Source organism: Ambystoma mexicanum, chromosome 7p (genome assembly GCF_040938575.1).
Source record: "Ambystoma mexicanum isolate Mex_15411 chromosome 7p, UKY_AmexF1_1, whole genome shotgun sequence".
NCBI classification, from domain to species: Eukaryota; Metazoa; Chordata; class Amphibia; order Caudata; family Ambystomatidae; genus Ambystoma; species Ambystoma mexicanum.
The window spans coordinates 250,644,450-250,666,569 of NC_090939.1; the positions used below are offsets into that span (position 1 = coordinate 250,644,450).

The window sequence follows — 22,120 nt, forward strand, 5'->3', positions numbered from 1 at the left end:
GCTATGCAGTGCAGCCCCAATAGCTGCTATTAAGATGCTAGTATGATGTAAATTGTGGACGCTGCACAGTTAATTTGACCTCTTTGTGGTGGACTTAAATATGGTATATATTCAATGTTTCCCGTTATGGTGGTCTTTGTAACTTTCTGCAATTCAATAAAAACATCAATTTAAAAAGGAAAAAAAGGCCATCTGTTGGGGATCTAAGCGCCCAGGGAAGGATGTACTGTAGAAACCAATTCTAAATCAGCCAGTCAATGGAAAAAAAAAGTTTCTGTATGTACCTCAAAAGGTGACTTAGAATAAATGGGATAGGAATAGCGAGCCAATGCAGCATTGAATGTATAAAGTAGCTTTTCAATGGATGTTTTCTGAAAAATTTTCTGGTTATGCCAGGTACATACGGTTTGCCTAGCCTATTCTAAGCAAAGAACTTCAAATGGAAAGCACGTAAAGGAACACTGTCCATTTGTGGAAATGAGTGTCAATTTACTATGAAGGACTACTTTCGAATGAGAAAATGTTCGGACTGGAGCTAGACAGGGTTATTTCTTGGGGTAACAATTCTGGAGTACAAAGATTCCCTTCCCCCGAAAACAAATCCATGACTTCCTGCGGTTGGAAATATATCTCTCCATCAGCAAAAGAAGAACTTGGGTGCATAATGTAGAATACTGAAAGTCATTCAAATGAATCAGTGCGGCCAGTATGGTTTGGGCAGAAGTCAGTCTGCTTCCGAGGTCACAAGAATGATATAAAATATGGTATCAAATAGCTAAGAGCTAAGAAAATGATTGCACAATACACTTTCCATGAAGGCTTTATTTGAATAAAATTCATGGGAAATACAGAAATTGCAAAAATAATTAATGTAATCAAACAATGAAGCAATCCACATCAAAACATTGCAGTTGGTAGCCATAACCATAGAGGATCACTTCTTGGTATAGTACATAACTTCTGGATGGCTCTTACGTCCTTGTTAAGTGTTAGGAATGGATGAACAGATGTAAAGGAGGCCAACCTAGTTAACAAACAGGGAACACTAGGTGCTGTAGCCAAACCAATCAAGGAAGCACAGAAAAGGGGTGAGTCTGGTCAAGCGTCCACAAGGTAAATCAAGGATTGCAATTAGACAAGCAGTTATAAAAATACTATATTTAGTTATGGCCAACCAAACGCTATAAAAAATGACTTCAAGCAAGTAATATCACACAAACTAATAAAATACATATGTACAGCCCCTGTAGCCAGTGCAATAAATACACAATACCGCCACCCCACAATACTGAAAGACATTGGTTAGATTAATAATGGCAGTCCACAAGGATTGAAGCCTAACTTTAGAAGTCAAACCCTCAGTTGAAAGTTTCAAGTAATTTTGGGAGTTGGGGAAAAAGTTGGGTGGAAAAGTTCAGTGAAGTATTTTGTGGATGCAAAAAGGGTTCCAAAAGTCAGGCAAGGATCTAGCCTAGTGAATAAAACTGTCCCCAGCTTTAAGAGTGATTGCACGATCAAGCAATGGCAAAACTAACCAAAATTTGACGAATAACTATGAATAAAATAAAAGAATTCTGTGCATCCAAGTCATTCATATCTGAAAATGGGCGTTTTTCTACAGAAGGCCTTCGCAAAATGTGTAATGCCTGTATTATTCCTAGGGCTCTTTATGAATTATACATACTGAACAACAAAGAACTCGATTAAAGGTGCTCAAAAGCCAACTGTAAGGGGCAAGGAAAAGAAATTTGAACACACTGTGCATCTTAGTTGCAGGGTCAAGGAAAGATATGGATTCATAAAGCCACAGTAGCCTATTGGCTTTCTTTGGACTGAGGCATACTTAAGCCTTGATAAGGAAGAAGGTCATGCCAGATTTTGATTGTGGACACAGCAATTGGAAAAGGTACAATACCCAGAGTCGTTTGATACAGAGTTCCTGTTTCGATTTACCTATGGTGTTACCCAGTGAAGACCTTTCTAGGAACATTCTCACCTATTTCGAGTTGGTGCTGTGCAATTGCCAGTCACTGGTGGGGAAAACCACCCGCATTCCTGCCTTTTTACAGAATCCTTAGAATGAAGAAGTTATAAAATGTTTACTCAGTCATCACTGAACAATTCTTGCAGTTACCGGAGTACAGTGGGGAGAGTACATATGCCCCTATCAAACGAAGCAGCTCATAGACTAGTCAGTGTGGTGTTCTTTCGTCTGATTGAAGAATATCTGCACCTTGTTGGGCGGCACACTGATGTGTGCACCTTTCTCAGAGATCCAAGAAACACTGCTAATCTGAATGTGATCCTGGAAGGTATCATCATCCAAGTGATCATCTATTCTGAAAGAAATCACAGCTTGGTGTAGAAACTTTCTTTCGAGTGACAGATCGAGAGGTTGCTGATAAAGAAAAACTTTTTGGTTCCAGCTAACAAAATTCGACTGGTCGTATGGGCTGAGGCAGATTCGAGGCATAGATTGGGAGATAATCTAGGTCATACAGATTGTATAGACTTACTGAGATCGTTTTTCTTCATGCTAAAGAGGCGTCTACATTTCGACTGGTGAAAGACTGATTACACAGGCAAAGAAAAAGTGTTTTTATCATCCAGTAAGCACACATTTGATCAAGGACGAATTACTGAATCAAGACGGCAGCTTCCAGAAGCAGTTCACAATGCTGAAATATTAAAAATTAAGTTTTTCCTTCCTTAGATGGGTAACAGAAATAGCAACATCATTCTACCGCACGAAGAAAGGCGCTCACGTTGTCCAAGAAGCAGATGTCGTAGGTTAACGTCACACTGTATAATCTACGTTTGCATTATGTTCATAATCGTACTGCTTTCCTGGACTGTGCAAATGGCCTTCTATATTGGTGCACATGGAGCTAAGCCTTCTATATTGGTGCACTTGGAGCCAACACTCCTGTGCATGTTTCTGAACAGGGGGAAAATGTATGCGTGGCGGCTACTAGGCAGCCTAGACCCTATGTAGTCTTTCCTGTTCCAAAGAAAGATGGCAAATTGCCTGAGCTTGAGATGGATGCCACTAATAATCGTTCACAAGTAAAGAGTGTTGCAGAACTTATTTTTGGGCACCAAGGACAGGCTCGACGAAGCAAGCAAAGCAAAGGGTTGATGAAAGGTGAGCCTACACAAGTACCACATGCAAATACACCTGGTCCAGTGACAACTGATCCAAAAACAGTTTTAAAAAAAAAAAAAGATCCGAGATGGATATTATGAGAGACATTCTTATGCCTAAATGGGCTGCTGAGCAGATGAGACTTTCGAAACTTTCTCCTACACAGGGAACCCGGACGGATGTTCCTGTGATTAATTCAGTGAGAAGAAGCTACATAGGTACACTTCATGATATGATTATGGAAGCTCATATGAAAAGAATGAGATCTAAAAGAAACAAACAGGAAGATAATTATGAATTAAAGGACTACCTGGACAGCACAGCACACTTGGGAAATCACATATGGTACCAATACATGAAGGAAGTCGGGAGAAAACTTAAAAAAAGGAATGCTTTGTATGCACACTCCTGTCATACAGCATGAAGAAATCAAAGATCTTCATAGCTGTTGAGATAGATGTGCACACAGCACATTGTCTTTCAGACAACGCTTTGCAAGACCAGCGGACAGTTCATGGGCAGTGGTGCTTCTCTCAAATGGGCAACTAAAGGGACAGATCCAGATGAAGATTATATCCAAAATATAAAGATATAAAGACAAGAAAATGCGAAAACAAGGAATATCGTGATTAGATATGAAAAACCTGGAGTAAAAGGAGCTGAAATCAGAAGACAAGTGAATAAAAAATTGGAGACCGCAGGAAAATCTGCGACGATATTCGGGTATGGAAGAACAGAGGTCAGATGAAGATCTGGGGGATCAGTGTCATCACCAGATGGATAGGAAAAAGGAGTGGTGATCTGCAGAGCCTGGATGGTAAATCTTCCTGAATCCACCATTTTTAATTTACAAGAGATGTGCAAACTATTGTGGCCAAGACTTTCTAAACTATTGACAATGGTCGAAGACAGAGGAGGACCCCGGCAAATAGTACCTTTGGAAGGCTCAAAGTTGTGTTTCAGAGGGAATGGTCCAAGAAAAGTTGGAGAAAATCAGAAGTGCGATTGTATCTTTGATACATCAGGGATGGTACATGGAACAGCAGTAATCATGGATCATTATTGGGCTTGTGGATCCAAGGCCTACATAAGGTTACCTTACCTAAAAACTGTGGAGGGATACACACATTGGTGAATGCCCATGTTCCAGCATTAGTGATTCCAAAAAGTGATTTGAATCTTGACAGTTTCCCAAAAGCAGATGCTCACCTGAGGAGGAAGAGATCTGTGGAGCTGATAAAGAGGATGGAGAGAAAACAACTTTTCAGCCAAATCAATAGAAGCTTTTGATTTCATCCCATATGAAATCAGACTATGCAGCCACACTTCTTCAGTGTTCAAGTTGATCTTCATGCCAAGAATCCAAGTTGGAGCAAATACCAAGTGGCTACAGATAACCAGATGGGAATTGCTGCAGCCAATCAACACTACTATAAAGGGATTCAATGCAATCAGAGAAGAAATGAGAACCAAAAGACTAATGACTCTCCAGAACAGATACGTCTTGGATATGATCACAGCTATGGATGGAGGTGTTTGTGCAAAAATTGGAGAATCATGTTTCACATTCATACCTTCTCATGATGATGGGAATTGAACCTTGACAGAGGCCATAGACATGCTGACGAAACTCCATGGCCAGATGATAGACTAAGTAGAAAACATTGCTGATGACAGCTAGCTTGGATCACTTTTTTCTTGGGTTCCACAATGGATGGCAGATCTGTTCAAATTTCTTGGAGCCCTGATCGTGTTGGTATTGCTTGGATTTTGTGTAATCAAGATAATTTCACAGTGCAGGAAGACAGCCAAGAAAGCCAGAGGTATTAAGATTATGATTTTTTGAACCAGGATGGAAGCCCAAGGATCTGACAGATGAAGCGATCAGAGACTTTGTGAAGGCCAGTATCCATGCACATGAGGGAACAAAGTTTCTGTACCCAAAGAACCACAGGGACGATGGATCTATTGCAGTCCAAGTGGACAGTACATGCTCATGGCATGGAACAAGGATGAGCATGTGAAATCAGCAGGATGTCTGAAACGAGTCCTAAAGATATGGATCCCAAAGAAGCAGTTCTTCAGACCAGGATGTCTAGAGGTGAAGGATATGAGAGTGGTCGATAAATTGGCCAGAGGGGAGAGTTTAGAGGAGGAGCCAAGTACTCCCCCTCCAACTGCCCCGCCCTTATTACCTATAGAATGGGAACCAAAGTATGCGGAACAATTGAATCAGCAAAGAGCAGAGCGTGGACTCTGTGCAGTACCCATAAGAGTACCAATACCTAAAAGAGTCTGGAAGGCAAGGTACCCATTGAGAAAAACTTATCTGCATGCAAGACAATATGATGGCCATTTGAATGAGATTCCCGAAGAAACAGAGCAGATGAAAGCGAAGGATGAATGGTGACGTCACACAGAAATAGATGACACACACAGAATAGATGCAGAGATCAGAGAATGCAAATATTCTATAAGGCATCAAGAAAGCAACAAGGATAAGTGACATCTGGGGCTCAGGGTGAAGAAGCTTATGCCGCAGAAACAAATGAAGATATCAAGTCATTTTACATGTGTACAGACGCAGCTGAAACGCAAGCAGCAAAGTAATCTTGAAAGCTAGCCTCAAGCTTTATAGTAAAGAGTTTGCGCATTATATATATATATATATATATATATATATATATATATATATATATATATATATATATATATATATATATATATATATATGATACATTACTCACCGTAATCATATTTCTGATGCTTGTATCTGCTTAGATTTACATGCTGTGCATAGGCCGACATCTAGTGGAAGCTGCAGAGTATTAGTTTGTTTTTCGAAACTCGAAAATGGGCGTCGACACAGGACGTGCCAGTAATACTATCCCTAGTGTGACGTCCACTGTACCCATGATCCCTCACGCGTCTAGGACCCTCAGATTGTATTTTTTCTGACATGAGGTAGCATGAGGAGTAGAACGAGTACAGATAATCCAAGCAGATAGAAAGATAAGACTACAAGCATCCATGCGCCTTCTCTCAGAGGGGAGGAAGGGTGGGTTGCATGTGAATCTAAGCAGATACAAGCATCAGAAATACAATTACGGTGAGTAATGTATCCCTTCTGAGGCTTTTGGAATCTGCTTAGATCACATGCTGTGCATAGATTAGCGAGCAGTACCTGAAGAAAGAGGTGGGATGCGAGAAGGATCATGAGCAAATAAATGTCTTAGAACCGTTTGTCCCACTTGTGCATCTGTCTTGGAATGGGTGTCAATGCAGTAGTGCTGAGTAAAAGTGTGAATCGAGCTCCAAGTAGCTGCTTTGCAAAAGGTGTCATGGGGTACATTTGCAATGAAAGCCAGAGTGGCCCCAATGCCTCTTGTAGAGTGGGCTCTCGGCGTGAAAGGCAGAGATTTTTCAGAAAGGGAGTAACACAGCTGGATACAGTTAATAATCCACATAGAGATGGCACCTTTAAAGACACGATCCCCCTCTCTGCCTGTAGCTACGGAGACAAACAGCTGGTCTGTTTTCCTTAGCGGTCTGGTCTTGTTTACATAGTAGAGGACCGCCATACGCACATCTAGGGTGTGTAGTTTCACCTCAGCCGAGCTTTGTGGATCTTGGAAGAAAGCCGGAAGCTCGATGGACTGGTTCACATGGAATTTTGAAATAAACTTAGGTGAGAACCTAGGGTGTGTGCGTAAAACCAGTTGATCTTTATGGACAGTAAAGAAGGGATCTTGCACTGACAGAGCCTGAATTTCACTGACCCTTCTTATAGATGTAATACTACTAAGAAGGCCGTTTTGTAAGTCAGGTGTTTGAGACTGCTTTTATGCATGGGCTCGAATGGAGGGCCCATGAGTTTAGATAACATCACGTTAAGGTCCCATCCTGGTGGTGGGTTTGAAATGGGAGGATGAAGTCTCTTTACTCCTTCCATGAAGGCTTTAACTACTGGTACTTTCCACCATGACACCTTGTTATGGGAAGTGGTGTATGCCGACAGAGCTGCCAGGTTACCTTCAGTGAGTTAAAAACCAGTCCTGCATCCAGCAGGTGGAGCATGTATGTAACAATAGTGGAAGGAGTGCAATCAACTGGGTTGATTTGTTTATTCTGGCACCAGATAACGAATCTCTTCCATTTGTCAAAGCAGCAGTGCCTCATGTTTGGCTTCCTAGATTATTTTAGGATGTCCATACATCTCTGTGGTAAATTGAGATGTCCAAACTCTATGACCTCAGGAGCCATGCTGCCAGGCTCATTGAGTTGGGTTGAGGATGCACTGTTTGACCTTGGTGCTGGGACAGTAGGTTGTACCAGGCCGGAAGTTTGATGGGTTCGCACACCGCTAATCTGCGTAAGTGTGGGAACCACGGTTGTCTCGCCCACATGGGAGCAACCAGGACGAGCGTCATCAATTCTGTGTTCATCTTGTTGACCACCTTCCTGATGAGGAGTTGGTGGAAAAGCGTACGCAAACATTCCTGACGAGTTCATCCACAGGGCGTTCCCCTGGGAGTCTGGTTGGGGGAACCTGGATGCAAATCCTGTGCATTGTCTGTTTTCGCTTGTGGCGAATAGGTCTATAGTGGGGAAACCCCACTGAGAGAAGATATCTTCTACTACCGCTCTGTGTAGACAACATTCGTGTTCCTCTGGGAGGGGGTCTCTGCTCAGAGCATCCGCTAGAGAATTGAGATCCCCTGGAACATGTTGCGATGACAGGAAGATGTTCCGTCCGAGTGCCCATATCCAAATTTCCTGGGAAAGCTTGGACAGATTTGGCGAACGAGTCCCTCCTTGCTTGTTCAGGTAAAACATGGCTGTAGTGCTGTCCGTCCGGATTTGCACTGACAGATTTAGCAGGTAGGGCTCGAACGCTTCCAGCGCTCTGAACACTGCCAGAAGCTCTAGCAGGTTGATGTGATTCTTGGCCACTGAGTGAGACCAGAGACCCTGAGCTGTGAGGTGGAGATGGTGAGCTCCCCACCCTGTCAGGCATGCATCGGTTGTGACTACCGCCTGTATCTCGGGATCGTAAAAGGGTTTCCCCTTGGACAGATTTTCTCTTGTCCACCAGTGAAGGCTTTGTACAAGTGTTGGCGAAACGACCACTAGATCGTCACACTGACCACTTGCCTGAGACCACTGTTTCGCCAACCATACCTGCATGGGACACAGGCGCAAGTAGGGGACCAGGTAAATAATTGACGCCATCATGCCCAGCAAACGCATTGCTTTGCGTACCGTTATCTGGCGGCCGGACTGATATTGCCGAATTTGCAGCAGTATATTCCGAATTCTTTCCTCGGAAGGAAAGGTCAACCCCTCTTGAGTGTCTAGGATAGCCCCTAGGAACTGTTTGGAGGTGCTTGGCACCAGACCTGACTTTTTCTCGTTTATTGAGAAGCCCAATTCGAAGAGGAGGTTGATTGTCCTTTGAATGTTTGTTCTGCAAATTACTGGGGTCTCCCCCGTGATGAGCCAGTCGTCCAGGTAAGGGTACACCGGGATTGCCTCCCTGCGTAGGTGTGCTGCCGCCACCACCAGTACCTTGGTGCCAAAGCTATCCCGAAGGGCAGTACCTTGAACTGGTAGTCCCGATTGTCCACCTTGAAGCGCAAGTACTTTCTGTGCGCTGGGAACATGGAAATATGAAAATAGGCATCTTTCATGTCCAATGTTGCCATGTAATCCCCTTTTTTAGGCGGGGGATTACCTCCTGGAGAGTAGTCATGCGAAACATTTTGGGCTTGACATACTTGTTTGCAGGCCGTAAATCCAATACTGGGCGCATTGTTAAATCTTTTTTTGGCACAAGGAAGTAAGTTGAATAAATACCCTTGTTTACCTGGTGTCCCGGGACGAGTTCTATCGCGTCCTTTGCTAGCAGATTGACGATCTCCTCGAGGAGGATCTTCTGGTGGTCCAAAGAATGTATTTTTTGTCGTGGAGGATGGTTTCGGGGAAGCTCTAACAGTTCTATGCAGTACCCTGCGGATACTGTGGACAGCACCCATCTGTCTGATGTGATCCCTTCCAAAGCTTGGGTGAAGTTGGAAATGCGTCCCCCTACTGGGGTCGGGTGAGAAGGGACCCTGAACGGAGCGTCACTGTTTTGGTGGAGGGGTGCCGCCTCCTCTACTGGGGCTGCCTCTACCTTTACCACGTCCTCTTTTATTACCCCTGCTGTAACCCTGGGTAGACTGTTGGTTATTATTGTTCCACGGTGTACCCTGCCCCTGGGAATAGTTAGAACCTCTGGGAATTTTGGCCACGTGGGCGACGAAAATTGCCATTCCCTCTCTGATTAGGGGGTTTATTGGTTAGTTGGCCTAGGGATTTGAGTGTCTCATACTCGTCCTTGGCATTTTTCAGCGCGTCCTCGACCGCCTTACCAAACAGATCCGGCTCCTACGGTTTATCTAACAATGATGCTTGGGATTCAGCTTTAAATCCAGACTGCCGTAACCAAGCGTGTCTCTTGATAACAGTCCCTTCCGCTATCAATCTGCCGGCGTTATCCGCGGCATCAAAGGTTGCTTTTAAAATGCAACCGGACACGGCTCTTCCCTCCGCTGAAACTCGTGCCAACTGGCTCTTTAAGGGTTCTGGGGCGGAGTCTATGAGTGCCGTGACTTCTTCCCATTGATGGCAGTTGTAGCTGGCCAACAGGGTGGTGGAGTTGGCAATCCTTGCCTGGTAGGCGGAAGTGGAGGCTACTTTCAAGCCCAAACCAATAAGTTTCTTGCTCTCCTTGTCGGGAGGAGCTTCGGACGATGACAAGGGTGTTCCAGCCCTCTTACGGGTGTTTGCAACAACCAGGGAGTGCTGGTTATATACAGTGGGTGTGACTGGGCTGCCCTGAAAAGTTTCTCAATCCTGGGGTTCACTGCCCTGGTGAAGTTAGGATTTACACATGAAGGGTCTATTCTTCTCTGAATAGACTTAAGGATAGGGATGGCCTGAGCAACAGGCCTCCTTTCTCCCACTAACTCCTCGGCGAAGTCCCTCTCCTCTTGAGCACACTGGGTGTCAATGTGGAAATGTTCTGCTGCTCGAGACAGAACTTCATTCAGGAGAGTTTGGTTGTCGAGAGGGGAGTCGGTAACCGGGGGTTCCTTCTCTACCGGGGAAATCTACTCTGTAGGTTTCAGGGTCTTCCTCTTCCTGGTCCTCATCATCCCCATAGTAGCCCGTACCAGTTTGCTCATCCAACATGCCCAAATCTGGATCCTCACAAAAGGATGTCTCTCCTTGATACTGAGAGTAGGGCTGTACATAGAAGGGGTCCGAAGACCGTGTTGGTGTTTCCAACCGGGACTTTTTACTTGGAGGTATTGGATCCTTAGAGCCTGAGGGTGCTGACCCGTCGGGAGTATAAGAGAGAAAGTATTCAGGATTTTTTGTGTAAAAATCTGCCAAAGATGACATCCTTGACATGACTCTGTCTATGTCAACACTAGACCATTCTCTAGAACTGGGAATGACTCTTTCTGGAAGTTTCTCCGACTTATCCTGACTAGACTTGCTGGTCTGAGCAGGGGTCTTTGTGATAGCAGAAGACTTGGACCTGTCTGTCTGTTTATGAGGAGTGGAAAGAGGCTGAGCCTGCTTCCTTTGTTGTTTTTCCCCCTCCCTGTGAGTGGAAGAGTGTTTACCCCGCTTTTTCACCCCATCGGAGCCTTTCAATGCCTGGCGTCGAGGTTTGGGATAGTGTCCCTATCCTTTGAACGTGGAGGTAGGGGCTCGGGAGCCGCCGTATCGGGGTCTGCGGGCGCCAACTCCTGGAGTGCGGTCTGGGGGTGCAAGTCGGCTTCGTCCTCAGACGATCGAACTTCCGTTTCCTTGGGGAGCGAGGCACTCTTGGCAACATTGGATGATTGCCTGGAGTCATGCGGCGATCTAGACCGAGAACGCCCAGAGGACGCGATTCAGACCGTTCTCTATGTGCCTCTTTCCGAGAACTCGAAGTGCGGGTCGAGTCCCGGTTGGACTTCATGTGTTTTGCGGAAGTGCTGTGGGAAGCACTTGTGTCGCCGGGGGTCTTCCCCATAGCTGCCCTGCCGGACGACCTTCCGAGGTCGGGGACTTGCGCTCGGCTGTCTTTCGACGGCATAATGCCCTCGCCGTCCAAAAGCACGGCGTCGCTGCCATCGCTGAAGGCGCCCTCCGCTGCCATGGCCTCCTGACGCCTGGCATGGTGGGCCCAACGCTTGACGACGGGCCTCAAGTGTTTTTGGTTTAAACCTACTGCACGCTCTGCAGTTCGCCTCGGGGTGGTCCCTCGGCAAGCAGAGATTGCACGTGGCGTGCCTGTCGACCCAAGGGTACTTGCGGTTGCACTTGGGGCAGAATTGGAAAGGGGTACCCTCCATACGCACCTTGTGGCAGCGGGCTGGTAAGTGTAGGAATATATAAGAATGTACCTATATACCAAAAGAGTGTAGAGTATGTCCACCCCCCACTCTCCCTACTTGCAGGCCAGAGGCCCTCCAAGGACCGTCCTGAGGCCAGAGGCTTTCCGAGGCCCAAATCCGTCATGCAGCTGTCGACGGTCGAATTCTTCTCCGGGCCAGTGTCGAGTGTGGTAGTTCGGTGACTCGACGTTGGGGTGGAGAAATGGGTAAATATAACAATATTTAGTAAAAGTATGGCTAAGGCTAGGGAGCTCCGCGAAATGCTTCTGACCAGTATGGCGGAAAAAAACAATCTGAGGGTCCTAGGCGCGTGAGGGATCATGGGTACAGTGGACGTGAGGGCTCATGGGTACTAGGGATAGTATTACTGGCACGCCCTATGTCGACACCCATTTTCGAGTTTCGAAAAACAAACTAATACTCCGCAGCTTCCACTAGATGTCGGCCTATGCACAGCATGTGATCTAAGCAGATTCCACAAGCCTCAGAAATTATATATATATATATATATATATATATATATATATATATATATATATACACACACACACCTCTAAAATAAATAAAAGATGGATGTTGCCACTTAACGTTATAAAGCAGTACTAAACATAAACATGGGCAAAGAATGCCTCGCTTCAGTGTGTCGCAGTTAAAAGCAATTTTAATTACAAACCAATCTCAGCAAAAGGAGTTGAATGAGCCAGGAAGCCAAAAGTCTTATCAAACAGGAATTGGCTGACATTGGATACAAAATTGTGTGAAGGAACAAGAGGCTTCTGTTCAGGAGGCTTGAGCAAAACAAAAGACGCCAGAGGACTAATATTAAATACGCGAAAAGCTCAAATTCATGGTGTCCAGTCACGTGGAAGGAAGAAAGTGGACGATCGAGGTGGCCACACCTACGTACGAGGGGCTGGCTGTGCCTACACTCCTTAAAATTCTCAGAGCACAGTAGAAACTCAAGGCCAAACTTCAAAGCACTAATTGACACTGGACCATGAGGTGATGATGGATTGATATAATTGGTGAGAAGTTAGTTTCTAGATGAGCCCACTAACAACTGTATGTTCAGCCTGCGTGCTGCTAAACGAGTGGAAAAGTACTGAGGGGTTTTAGAAGCCAACCAATTGTAGAGGGCCTTGTAATCAAGGGTCCTATAGTTTGTGTAGTCAATGGAACGTTGTGTATTTAGTGTTATTAATAGTGACCATTTTGAGGGGAGGGCATAGTTGCCCCACCTGATGTTAAGCACCCCATCACTTTCTTTCCTGGTTCTATACTGATATAGAACTTCTACTTAGCTAGTCACTTAGAACCAATCACTCCCTTCGATAGGTTTTTGTAGTTTTCCACGTAGGTAGTGACGCAAGTCAATACGTCACTAATGACGATTTTATGCAATATAACCTCAGTTTCAACTAAAATGAGTTGAGTAAGAGGATTGAACGACTGCTGATGTTCGTTGTACTCCCTGTTTTATATACAGACTCCCCTTACGCCAAATTACCCGAGTCGTTTTGATTGATGTATGAATAAAATATGCATCCTCATCCATCTCCAGGGTATTGCTACTCATCTTAAAAGAGCTGGGCAACCCAGTTCACACCACTCCATCATGCACTCTCATCACCTCCTCTTCAATACACAGATTCACACGACTTTTCCCCGGTTCCCTCACTTCCTTCTCAGCATCTTACCACGGTTATTGCTCGCAAGAAGTGTACTTACATCTGTGTGTTGACCCAAGCTCCTCCATCACGGGGTCCCATTAACGGCCTGCACCGTCCTAGGAGCTGAGCCCCGCTCCAATGAGCGGGCAAGCATTCTGTCAAAACGGCTCCTGTACACCACTGCGGGTTGCACGCTTCGGACTGGTCGCTGCAGGTGGGTGCGGCCCATCCAGATGTGCAGCCAGGAATCCTCCGTCTCTGCAGAAAACCTGGCATCACGTTGGGGTCACCATTTTGTAGAGTAACCCCTCAACACTCACACCAGAAAAAAATACAACCCACTAGGGAAAAAGGCCCACCACACCTCTTGCAACGAGAACAAGGTTTAGCCTCGCAAAAATACAAGTACATGCCAGGAAAGAACTCTGCTGCCACAAAGCACTCCGACAAAAACAGCATAAGCAATGGGTTATAAAAAGGTACACAGTGTCACAAATGACATGCATTACATAAGTTATAAATCCAGATAGCTAGTTGGTGTGACCCTATACACATAGTCTGCTCCATACGGGATGCCAGGTGATTGGTCCCAGTATCTTCTGTCCATCTTCTTCCACGTTGGGATCTTTTTTCGTCATCACATAAGTCTCCAATTGGCAATTTGGTTACACAATTTGTTATTTCATAGCTCTACAGTGCACCTGGTACGAAGGACATAAGGTTGTGATAACTTCTCAGTACTATGTGAACCCACGCTCCTTTCCCAGACACTCTGGCGCCTCCACAACTTTCCCACCCGCAGGCCTAAATTAGTTACCTTCTCCCCTGGCAAACCCCAGCACAAATCACATGAACCGATGGTAGAGGCTGCCCAGCTCGATTGGCCAATGCACAGTTTTATGGTCAGGGGTCTTAGGCTGGTCAGTGCACTCAAATGCTTGTGTCATGGGCTTGGGGGTCCCTAGCTGCTATAACGTAAAGATCTGAACTGGCAAAGGCCTAAAGTCCCCACCCCAGTTCTCGTGGGATAACTTAAAATATCAACTCCAGCCCTCTCTTGACCTTGCAGGGCACATTCCTTCTGGGTTACATGCACTAATAAGACACAAAGAAGAACTGTGCAATTCCAGTGAATTAACCTTCTGCAGGGCTGCGAGTAGAAAGCGCAAGCACACCCTTCCTATCCTCAGGACAGGATTAAGCGTACTGGCATAGCTATGGCACTAGGTTTCGATATTAAATGATGGTGTTTAACTTCTAAAATGGAGTCTTCTTCCACTCATATGTACCAGGATGTATTACATTTCCTATAATCCAGTTTTTATGGACTCCCCCATAACCTCTATATTCTCCCAGTTCACCTACAACATCATCTTCTACAATTGTCTTGTCCTAAATTGCTGAGTGGGCTGGGACTTCCACCCCTGTCCCACAAACGAAGATATATGAACATATGGAGGCAGACAGGAGGCGAGGTAGCGTTGCATAAATAACTCAAATGCATTTGCCGTCATATGAATGCAGCTAGAGCTCTTGATTGCCCTTGTCCAAATGTTTTCCCTAAATGCCTGATCAATTTCTCCTTGAGATCCGATTGTTTAATATACGGGTGCTCGTGTGAAAAGGACTGCCAGACATCTGTAAAGAAGTAAAAGCCTACTTTTACTCCTGAGTTGAGCAAATATTCTAGACCAGCGCGTTCACGTGTTCCTGAGGGTTCTTAAGCTTTAATGAGATATTAGTGAGCCAGTGTTTTATTTGCATACAGTGGAAATCACGCCTGGGTAGAAAGAAGTATGTGCTACATTAATATAAAGCACAAGGAGGTGGTTTGCGTCAGGCATTTCTCTGAGGTCTACGGACACACTGATACTAGAGTTCCTAAGACTGTGGTGGGAAGTGCCTGGTCCCTATACTTTTCTGTGAGTCTATTGAAAACTGATCAAAAAAAAAATTGTCCACCTCCAGAGCGGCCAGTCCTAATGGGCTGAGCAACTCCATCCTAAAGAGGAACCCTGCCCTTTGGGCTAGGCTCCTAAAACATCTATTTGAAAACATATTACAGTCTAAGGAACTCCCAGAATCTTTGAGATCGTCGGTGGTTAACCCGATATATAAAAGGGGGGGACCAGTTAGCAGCCTCAAATAACCATCCCATATCTCTACTAGATGCTGATTGTAAGATTTTAATGGGTTTGATTTTGGCAGAGATGGAAGCTTGGGCCAACTGGAAAGGCCTTATTCCTAAACAGCAAACAGGGTTCAGAAGGAGTTTATCAACTTTCCTAAATGGTTTAGTTTTGAGTTGTCTCAGTGTGCTGGCCTTAGGGAAGGGTGGCTCTACCTTGTATGGAGCGTGGATCGATCTTTCCCAGGTGTTCGATACTATTAATGGAAACCTTCTTTGGAAGAAACTGAACGCCTGGGGAGCTCCGCCCAATCTTTTATCTATTCTTATTGAACTTCACCACAATTCAACAATGTATTTTAGGCTATCAAGATAGGCGTTCCGTCAGCTCCAATTAAGATCAAAAGAGGAGTTTGACAGGGGTGTTTGATTGTCCCTTTTCTTTTCATTTTTTTCATATCTGATTTAAGCCTATGGCTGCATGACAAGGGCCTTATTTCTCCAAAACTTGGAGATCTTCAAATAAATTGGTTGGCTTATGCTGATGACGTGGTGGTCTTTGACCATTTGCAGGTTGTTCTTCAACGACTAATCTCAGCATTAGTAGAATATGCTCAATGTAATGATCTAAAAATGAACCCCAACATGTCTAAAATCCTGGTATTTAAACATCCAAAACAGATTCTAAAGACATCTCTGTGACCTGGAGAAATGTCCTGTAGAGGTAGTAACCGGGATTACTTATTTGGGAGCTAGCATGCAAGCTTATCCGACCATGGCCCATGTTCTTGCAGGGTTGACCTCAAGGTGCTTAATATGGGGGCACATATGAAAAGTATTCATCAAAAATGTGGCAAATTTTCCATTCAGCCCCATGTGAGGTTTTATATAGGCAAAGTAGCTCCGATAATCTTGTTTGGCATGGATTTGAATCCCTTGTCTATGAATATAGATTGGGATAGAATAGAGGCAAAACAGTGGAAGAGGCCTTTACATCTACCCAATTGTGTTCCTATCAGATGCGTAAGGTATGAATTACGATTGTCCTCGCTTAGAGCTAGGATGGAGTGGAAATGGGTCTCCATGTTGAGCCTAATTCTAGATCCGCTCAAAGGCTCCTTATACGAAGATGTGGTCTTGTTAAGACAAGGAGTGAATAACTTTCTCCAAAATCTTAATGAGATGTCAAGATATACTGCTTTTATTGTTCAGTAGAATTGCTTATTCAAAATCCTATTAAGGTCAAAACTCATAAGTTACGAGCAGATTGGGTTAGGAGAATTTACAAAATGAGGCAAGCAAAGCTATCAGGAACACACAACAAAACTAACACATTGAGATCCTTTTTGCAGCAGTACTTAAATAGATCTTCTGATTCAGCTATTAGATCTATTTTTTTGAGATTTAGATTAAATCTACTTCTCACACTGGAAATGTCGATAAAATACCAGGAATATCCAACTGAGATCTGTGGCAAGTATGACGACAAGGTAACTCAGTCTAGATCATCTACTCTCAAAACGTCCAGGTACATGGGCATTACGAGTGTCTAGATTTAAGAGATTTGTGCACAATGTGAGGGGGCTGAACTCAGAGGCAATGAAACTTGTTTGACCTTTGAAGTAGTGCCCGTTTTAAAAGAGCTAGGTTTAGGGAGCACAGATTTAAAATTAGAAACAACTTGATCTAATGAACTGGTTCATTTTAGGATAAGCACACCTGCCTATCAGTGGGTAGGCTTTTAGTTTATGATATTAAAATCATTTGTTTTTTTATTTTTCTCTCTTTCACTCTGTTTTCTTTTAGTGATATGTTTAGGATTTCATTATCGATTATATGCAATGTGTTTGTATAGATTGTTAAAAGTCATTAATTGTGTATATTTGTTTTTGTTCTTTTTGTATATATGGCTACAACACTATACATAATTAATATATATTTATTTTAAAGCACAAGTCTAAGGCAGGATGCAACATTGTAGATCTTAATAGCATATGGCACCAGGCTGGAAGAGAAACAATTTAAATAACGCTAGTCTCAATTTTTCCTGCCATAGCTTGGCCCGATACCTTTGCTTAGTAGCCCAGCTTGGACACAGGGGAAAATGGCTCTAGTCAAAAGCAAAGAGTGAAGGCTTTAACAACTGAAGCGCAATTTGAGATTTTGATGTAGTTGGCAAAAAATGTATTAAAGTGAAAAACATCTGGACTACAATAAAGGTAATCAGGTTAACAAATCTGAACGTTCACCGAGATAACCAGAGCAACAACTTTTCATCTGTGAATCTCTACATGAAAAACAGATGTGAAAGCTGAACATTTTGCCATCTGCCTTTTTTTCCGGTCTGCTGTCCTCCAACCACGACTACCCCAATGCAGGAATGCTACAAATGTTTGAATGTTTGCGACTGTTTCAACCACATTAGATCAACATCAAGTTCAGAGATGGAAATTGTCACCGTTTTATAATGATGTGATTGTGTCGTCTCTGTGGTGATATTTGATACACATTTTATAAGTCATTACGCTTATGACAGAGTTGAACAACATTTACCACCTCTCGGTTCTGTACTAATTTCAATAGCTACATTGAAGAAATAAAAAAAAACATAAGTGGAACTAAATGGCAAAACAAGCGTTGTGTTGGGTAGGATATGACTGGATTACTGACTATGCTTTTCTAGGATATATTCTAGTGGACATGCAGCTTTGAGCATTAAGACAGAAACATGAAGCAGCACTGAAACTAGATGGAAGGGTGGCCTGTTGCACTTTCTAATACGAGGAAGACAAAGTATTCTGTCCAAAATAATCACGTCTTTTTTAAAACCAATAAAAAACGGAAACATCCACAGATTTAACTAAACTCCTAATTATAAAGACATTTCAATGTGTGATGGTAATATTTTCCAGGAATTACTTCAAACTCCCAATAGCTGTGTGTCCAAGAGAAAAGGGCAGAGGCAGCTGGCGATAATCAATTAATGACATTTTCATACCAGGCATGCTCTGCTACTGATCAAAAATCCATTAACTGCACAATTTCCTCTGCAAATGGAAATAGTATTTTGTAGATGAAATTTAACAAGGAAATCAATCCCTGCTGCAGCAGTCTCGATGAACATGCAATGTACCATCTTTCCTCATTCAATATCCATTCACACTTCCAGGCATGCGAGTGACTTAATACATACCTTCAGAAAAACCCCTTATGTGGCATGTTAATCCTTAATTAAGTGGGGGCATTTGCTTAGCTGCATGCCAACAGAAAACCTCGAGTTTCAAAATCAGATGTCAATTTTCGAGTACTCCAGTGACAAAGTGCTGAAAACCATAGCAAACATGCCCCCTGCCAAAAGAGAACTGAAAACTACTACAATTCACGGTACCAAAGTATTCCATTTAAAGTATAAAGGTAGACTTACCAAATCGTTGCCAGCTGACCCTGTGGTAAACTTGATTGCATAAGGATGGTTCTCGCTTGTGGTCCTTAAATATAAACAAAAGGTTCTGTTTCAACCAAAAAAATAAAAAACGCCAGACATGCCATAATTCTGTATTTCAATTAATCCAATCGTCCCATTAGGAATGATTACTAACTACTGTACTAAACTGTAACCTGTATTCAAATCCAAACCATACAGTGGCCAAAAGTCAGAAAGCAAACAAACCAATATCAAATAGGACAGTTTCAGTCGACTAATACTACCAATATCATATTTAAATCTCCTTTATTAGGTATGCAAGGTCACCAAGTAGTCAGGACAGCTCCTAATGATTATCAAGCATTAAAAGGAGCATTGTGGGTTAGCCCCATTAGACATGAATACCACAACGAGAACGCTGAACACAAACCATAGTTTGTTTGCCAACAGGGCGTGGTGGCTATCCATGACCTCTGCAAGACCAATATTTTGTACAGGATGTGGACTGCCTCTTCCCAGGGATAAGCACTAATACACATGTGGACACTTGCGCAGTTATTTTCTCAAAGGCTAAACAATTTGCAAGTGTTGGCAGATTGAAGGAACTGATCTTCCAGCTGCCTCCTATGCAGAACATTTTGATAACAAACAAAAACAATTGCTAAGAAAAGATTGCAGGTTCACAGAGAAGACAGACAGCCTGATTCATGGAATTATTTGCGTGAAAAACGCATTTTTGTGCACCTTTCTGCCCGAAAATCCCCATACTTCAAACAGGGATTTTCGGGCAGAAAGGCGCGCACATCTGCGTTTTTCACGCAAATAATTCCATGAATCAGGCGCTGAATGTATGGTGCAGAGTCGGGCGTCTACATTTACCATTGCTTTTCAGAAGTATGCTTCTGAAATATTTAACCTCTGTGCGGTAACGTATGAAGGCTAAATTAAGAAAGGGAGTGCATTTCAAAATACCCCGAGGAGCTGATTAGCTATCAACCAGTTATTATAGGTTTCTGCTTTGGCAGGGACGGTTTAAAACATGTGGCAACTGGTCAGATAAATAGTTGCAGCCGCTGCACCTGGTTAACAATGCGTACAGAGTGCGTTGCTAACTAAGACATTTTCTGATCATTCATGCCTGGTCACTTGGGATTTTCCTGCTTCTAAATGGCTATTAAACATCTGACTTACAGTTGGATAATTTGCATCAACCTGCCCTTCACATGGCAGTAAAATGTTGCACAAGATCTTTCAGGGCTCCAAAGCCAGATCAGACAAAGGCTCACATAGAATCACAGAATATTATCTTCACTTTACCTGCTGAAAACTGTACATAGGTTTATTTTAAAGGCCATCTACAAATCGAGCGTTTTGTCAAATACATATGCTGGAATGTTTTATGAACTCAAAGTTTCTGTGAAAACACTTGAAAGGTTACTTGCGTGGGATCCTGAATATCTTTATTTCAAATCCCTGCCCAAGTTCACAATACTTCCAGTGAAAGTGTTCTCAAAGATACACTTCAATAAAAATGACATTGGGCCTGTCTGGCTTTTGTTTTCCCAACTGTCCTTCAGAACATACATGTGACCAAACAGGAGGTATTCCTACATAGGGAGCCCTTTAAAAAGGAAACGCACACGGTAAAGACAAAGGTTTTGGCCTTTGGGTAGGTATGGGATAGGCATTTGGAGGCACCGTCATAATGGTACAGAATAGTAAATGTCTCTACCTGGCCATAAAATAGTAACATCCGTCAAATGCCTTATGTCCAAACAAAGGCCAACAATTGGCATTTCCAATGCTTATTTTTAAATAGGAATTCGGTGCAATATACAGATCGAAGGCCACTAGACCCAAAAAGTAACCCAAAAGAAATAGATGCCTGCCCTTTTTGTTTCTCCCATCCGTTTTGGATTGCACGTGATTGAACTCTGCCTCCATCACGTATGTCCCAGGGGAGTGACGTGCCACTCCCCCATTGGATAATTTCCAGGCTATACGTGTCAGTATAAGCCAGAATTAGCCGATGAGGGATGCCTGGCCATTTCCCTAGGCTTGGTGCACTGGCGACATGGCTGTCAGCATGACGCTCCAACACAGAAGCCCCATGCAGACAGAGACAGACAGACAGACAGACAGACACACACACACACACACACAGGCCACATCTGACAGGCACGGTCTGGGCACCTAAAACACCCCCTTGCCCCCCCCACCCGCACTCCTTACCTTCTTAGTGTTCGGGGGATGCCCCCCGACCATTCTACTCTGCTGCTTGCCCAAACCACACTTATAAATACAGATGCAGTCAGGGCACAAGAAATCAGTCTTCCGTGGGCTGCACATGCCAGATGCAGCCAGGCTTGTTTTCAAGCCTTGCTCTGCCCTCATCACATATATACATGGTTGCTGCGAACTAGTCAGTTCCTAGCAATCAATCCAGACAGACTGCCTTTTTTAAAAGGTTTAAGGGACATAAAAGCTTTACAGACCATGCCCTTGAACCGAACCGGGAGTTATGTGCCCTGGAACCCTCTTTAAACACCTTTGCTGTAATCAGTCCGTTGACTCAGTATTAAGGGCCCTGCACTCCCGGTATGGCCTCGCGTAGTTCTATCAAGCCTAATTCAAGATCGTCACATTCTATGAATCCACGAGATCCAGTTAAAAGGTATGAGCAGAACGGGAGTTCAGAATTGGGGGGGAGGCATAGAGAGAGGAATAGACATGCCACCGAAAAAAAGGGTTCAGTTTGAAAAATACACCTATGGACACGGCAATAGCACATTACAAAAGTTCTGCTTTAGCAGAATCTAATGTCCCTTGTAACGTTTTTTAAAGCGTCACCATTGTAATAGAAATAGGCCAGGTTACAAGTGTACGAAAACTGCAGTATCCTCTAGTGCACATGGGAAAAAGTTAACTTTTTTTTTTTTAAAACAACCTCACTGAACCAGTAGTTCCAAAATCATGAAATAAAAAGGTAAGCGTAGCGCTGTATTAAAAGAAAAAACGCTTTTCAGGTTGTCAATGTCTGGCAAGCAGACCCATGTCATGCGACGCCTTAAACCAATACTGACTTTTGTGCTAACAGTGCTTCATACGCTGGAGTAGACACATAGTATGAGGATAACTAAATCACAAGTATCAGATTGCAACGTGGTGTTGGCTGAAAAGCATGAACCAAAGATGGCAATTTCAAACTTTTTATTGTAAATTACCAAATATTTATTTTACTACAAAAATACATCGTTTGATGTTGTAGAACAATCGGAGACCATTTCTTAAAACAGAAACCCACACATACAAAATTAG

At 43.6% G+C, this 22,120-nt stretch overlaps 1 protein-coding gene across 4 annotated transcripts in view; it reads right to left on the bottom strand.

The window, feature by feature from the left end:
- Nucleotides 1-22,120, bottom strand: part of ITSN1 (intersectin 1) — a 3,188,156-nt gene that overhangs the window by 2,283,023 nt on the left and 883,013 nt on the right. For all 4 annotated transcript variants that reach the window (XM_069636218.1, XM_069636217.1, XM_069636220.1 and 1 more), the window contains exon 10: nucleotides 18,803-18,866. In XM_069636218.1, coding sequence (XP_069492319.1) covers nucleotides 18,803-18,866 — 64 coding nt within the window. The remainder of the gene's footprint in view (nucleotides 1-18,802; nucleotides 18,867-22,120) is intronic.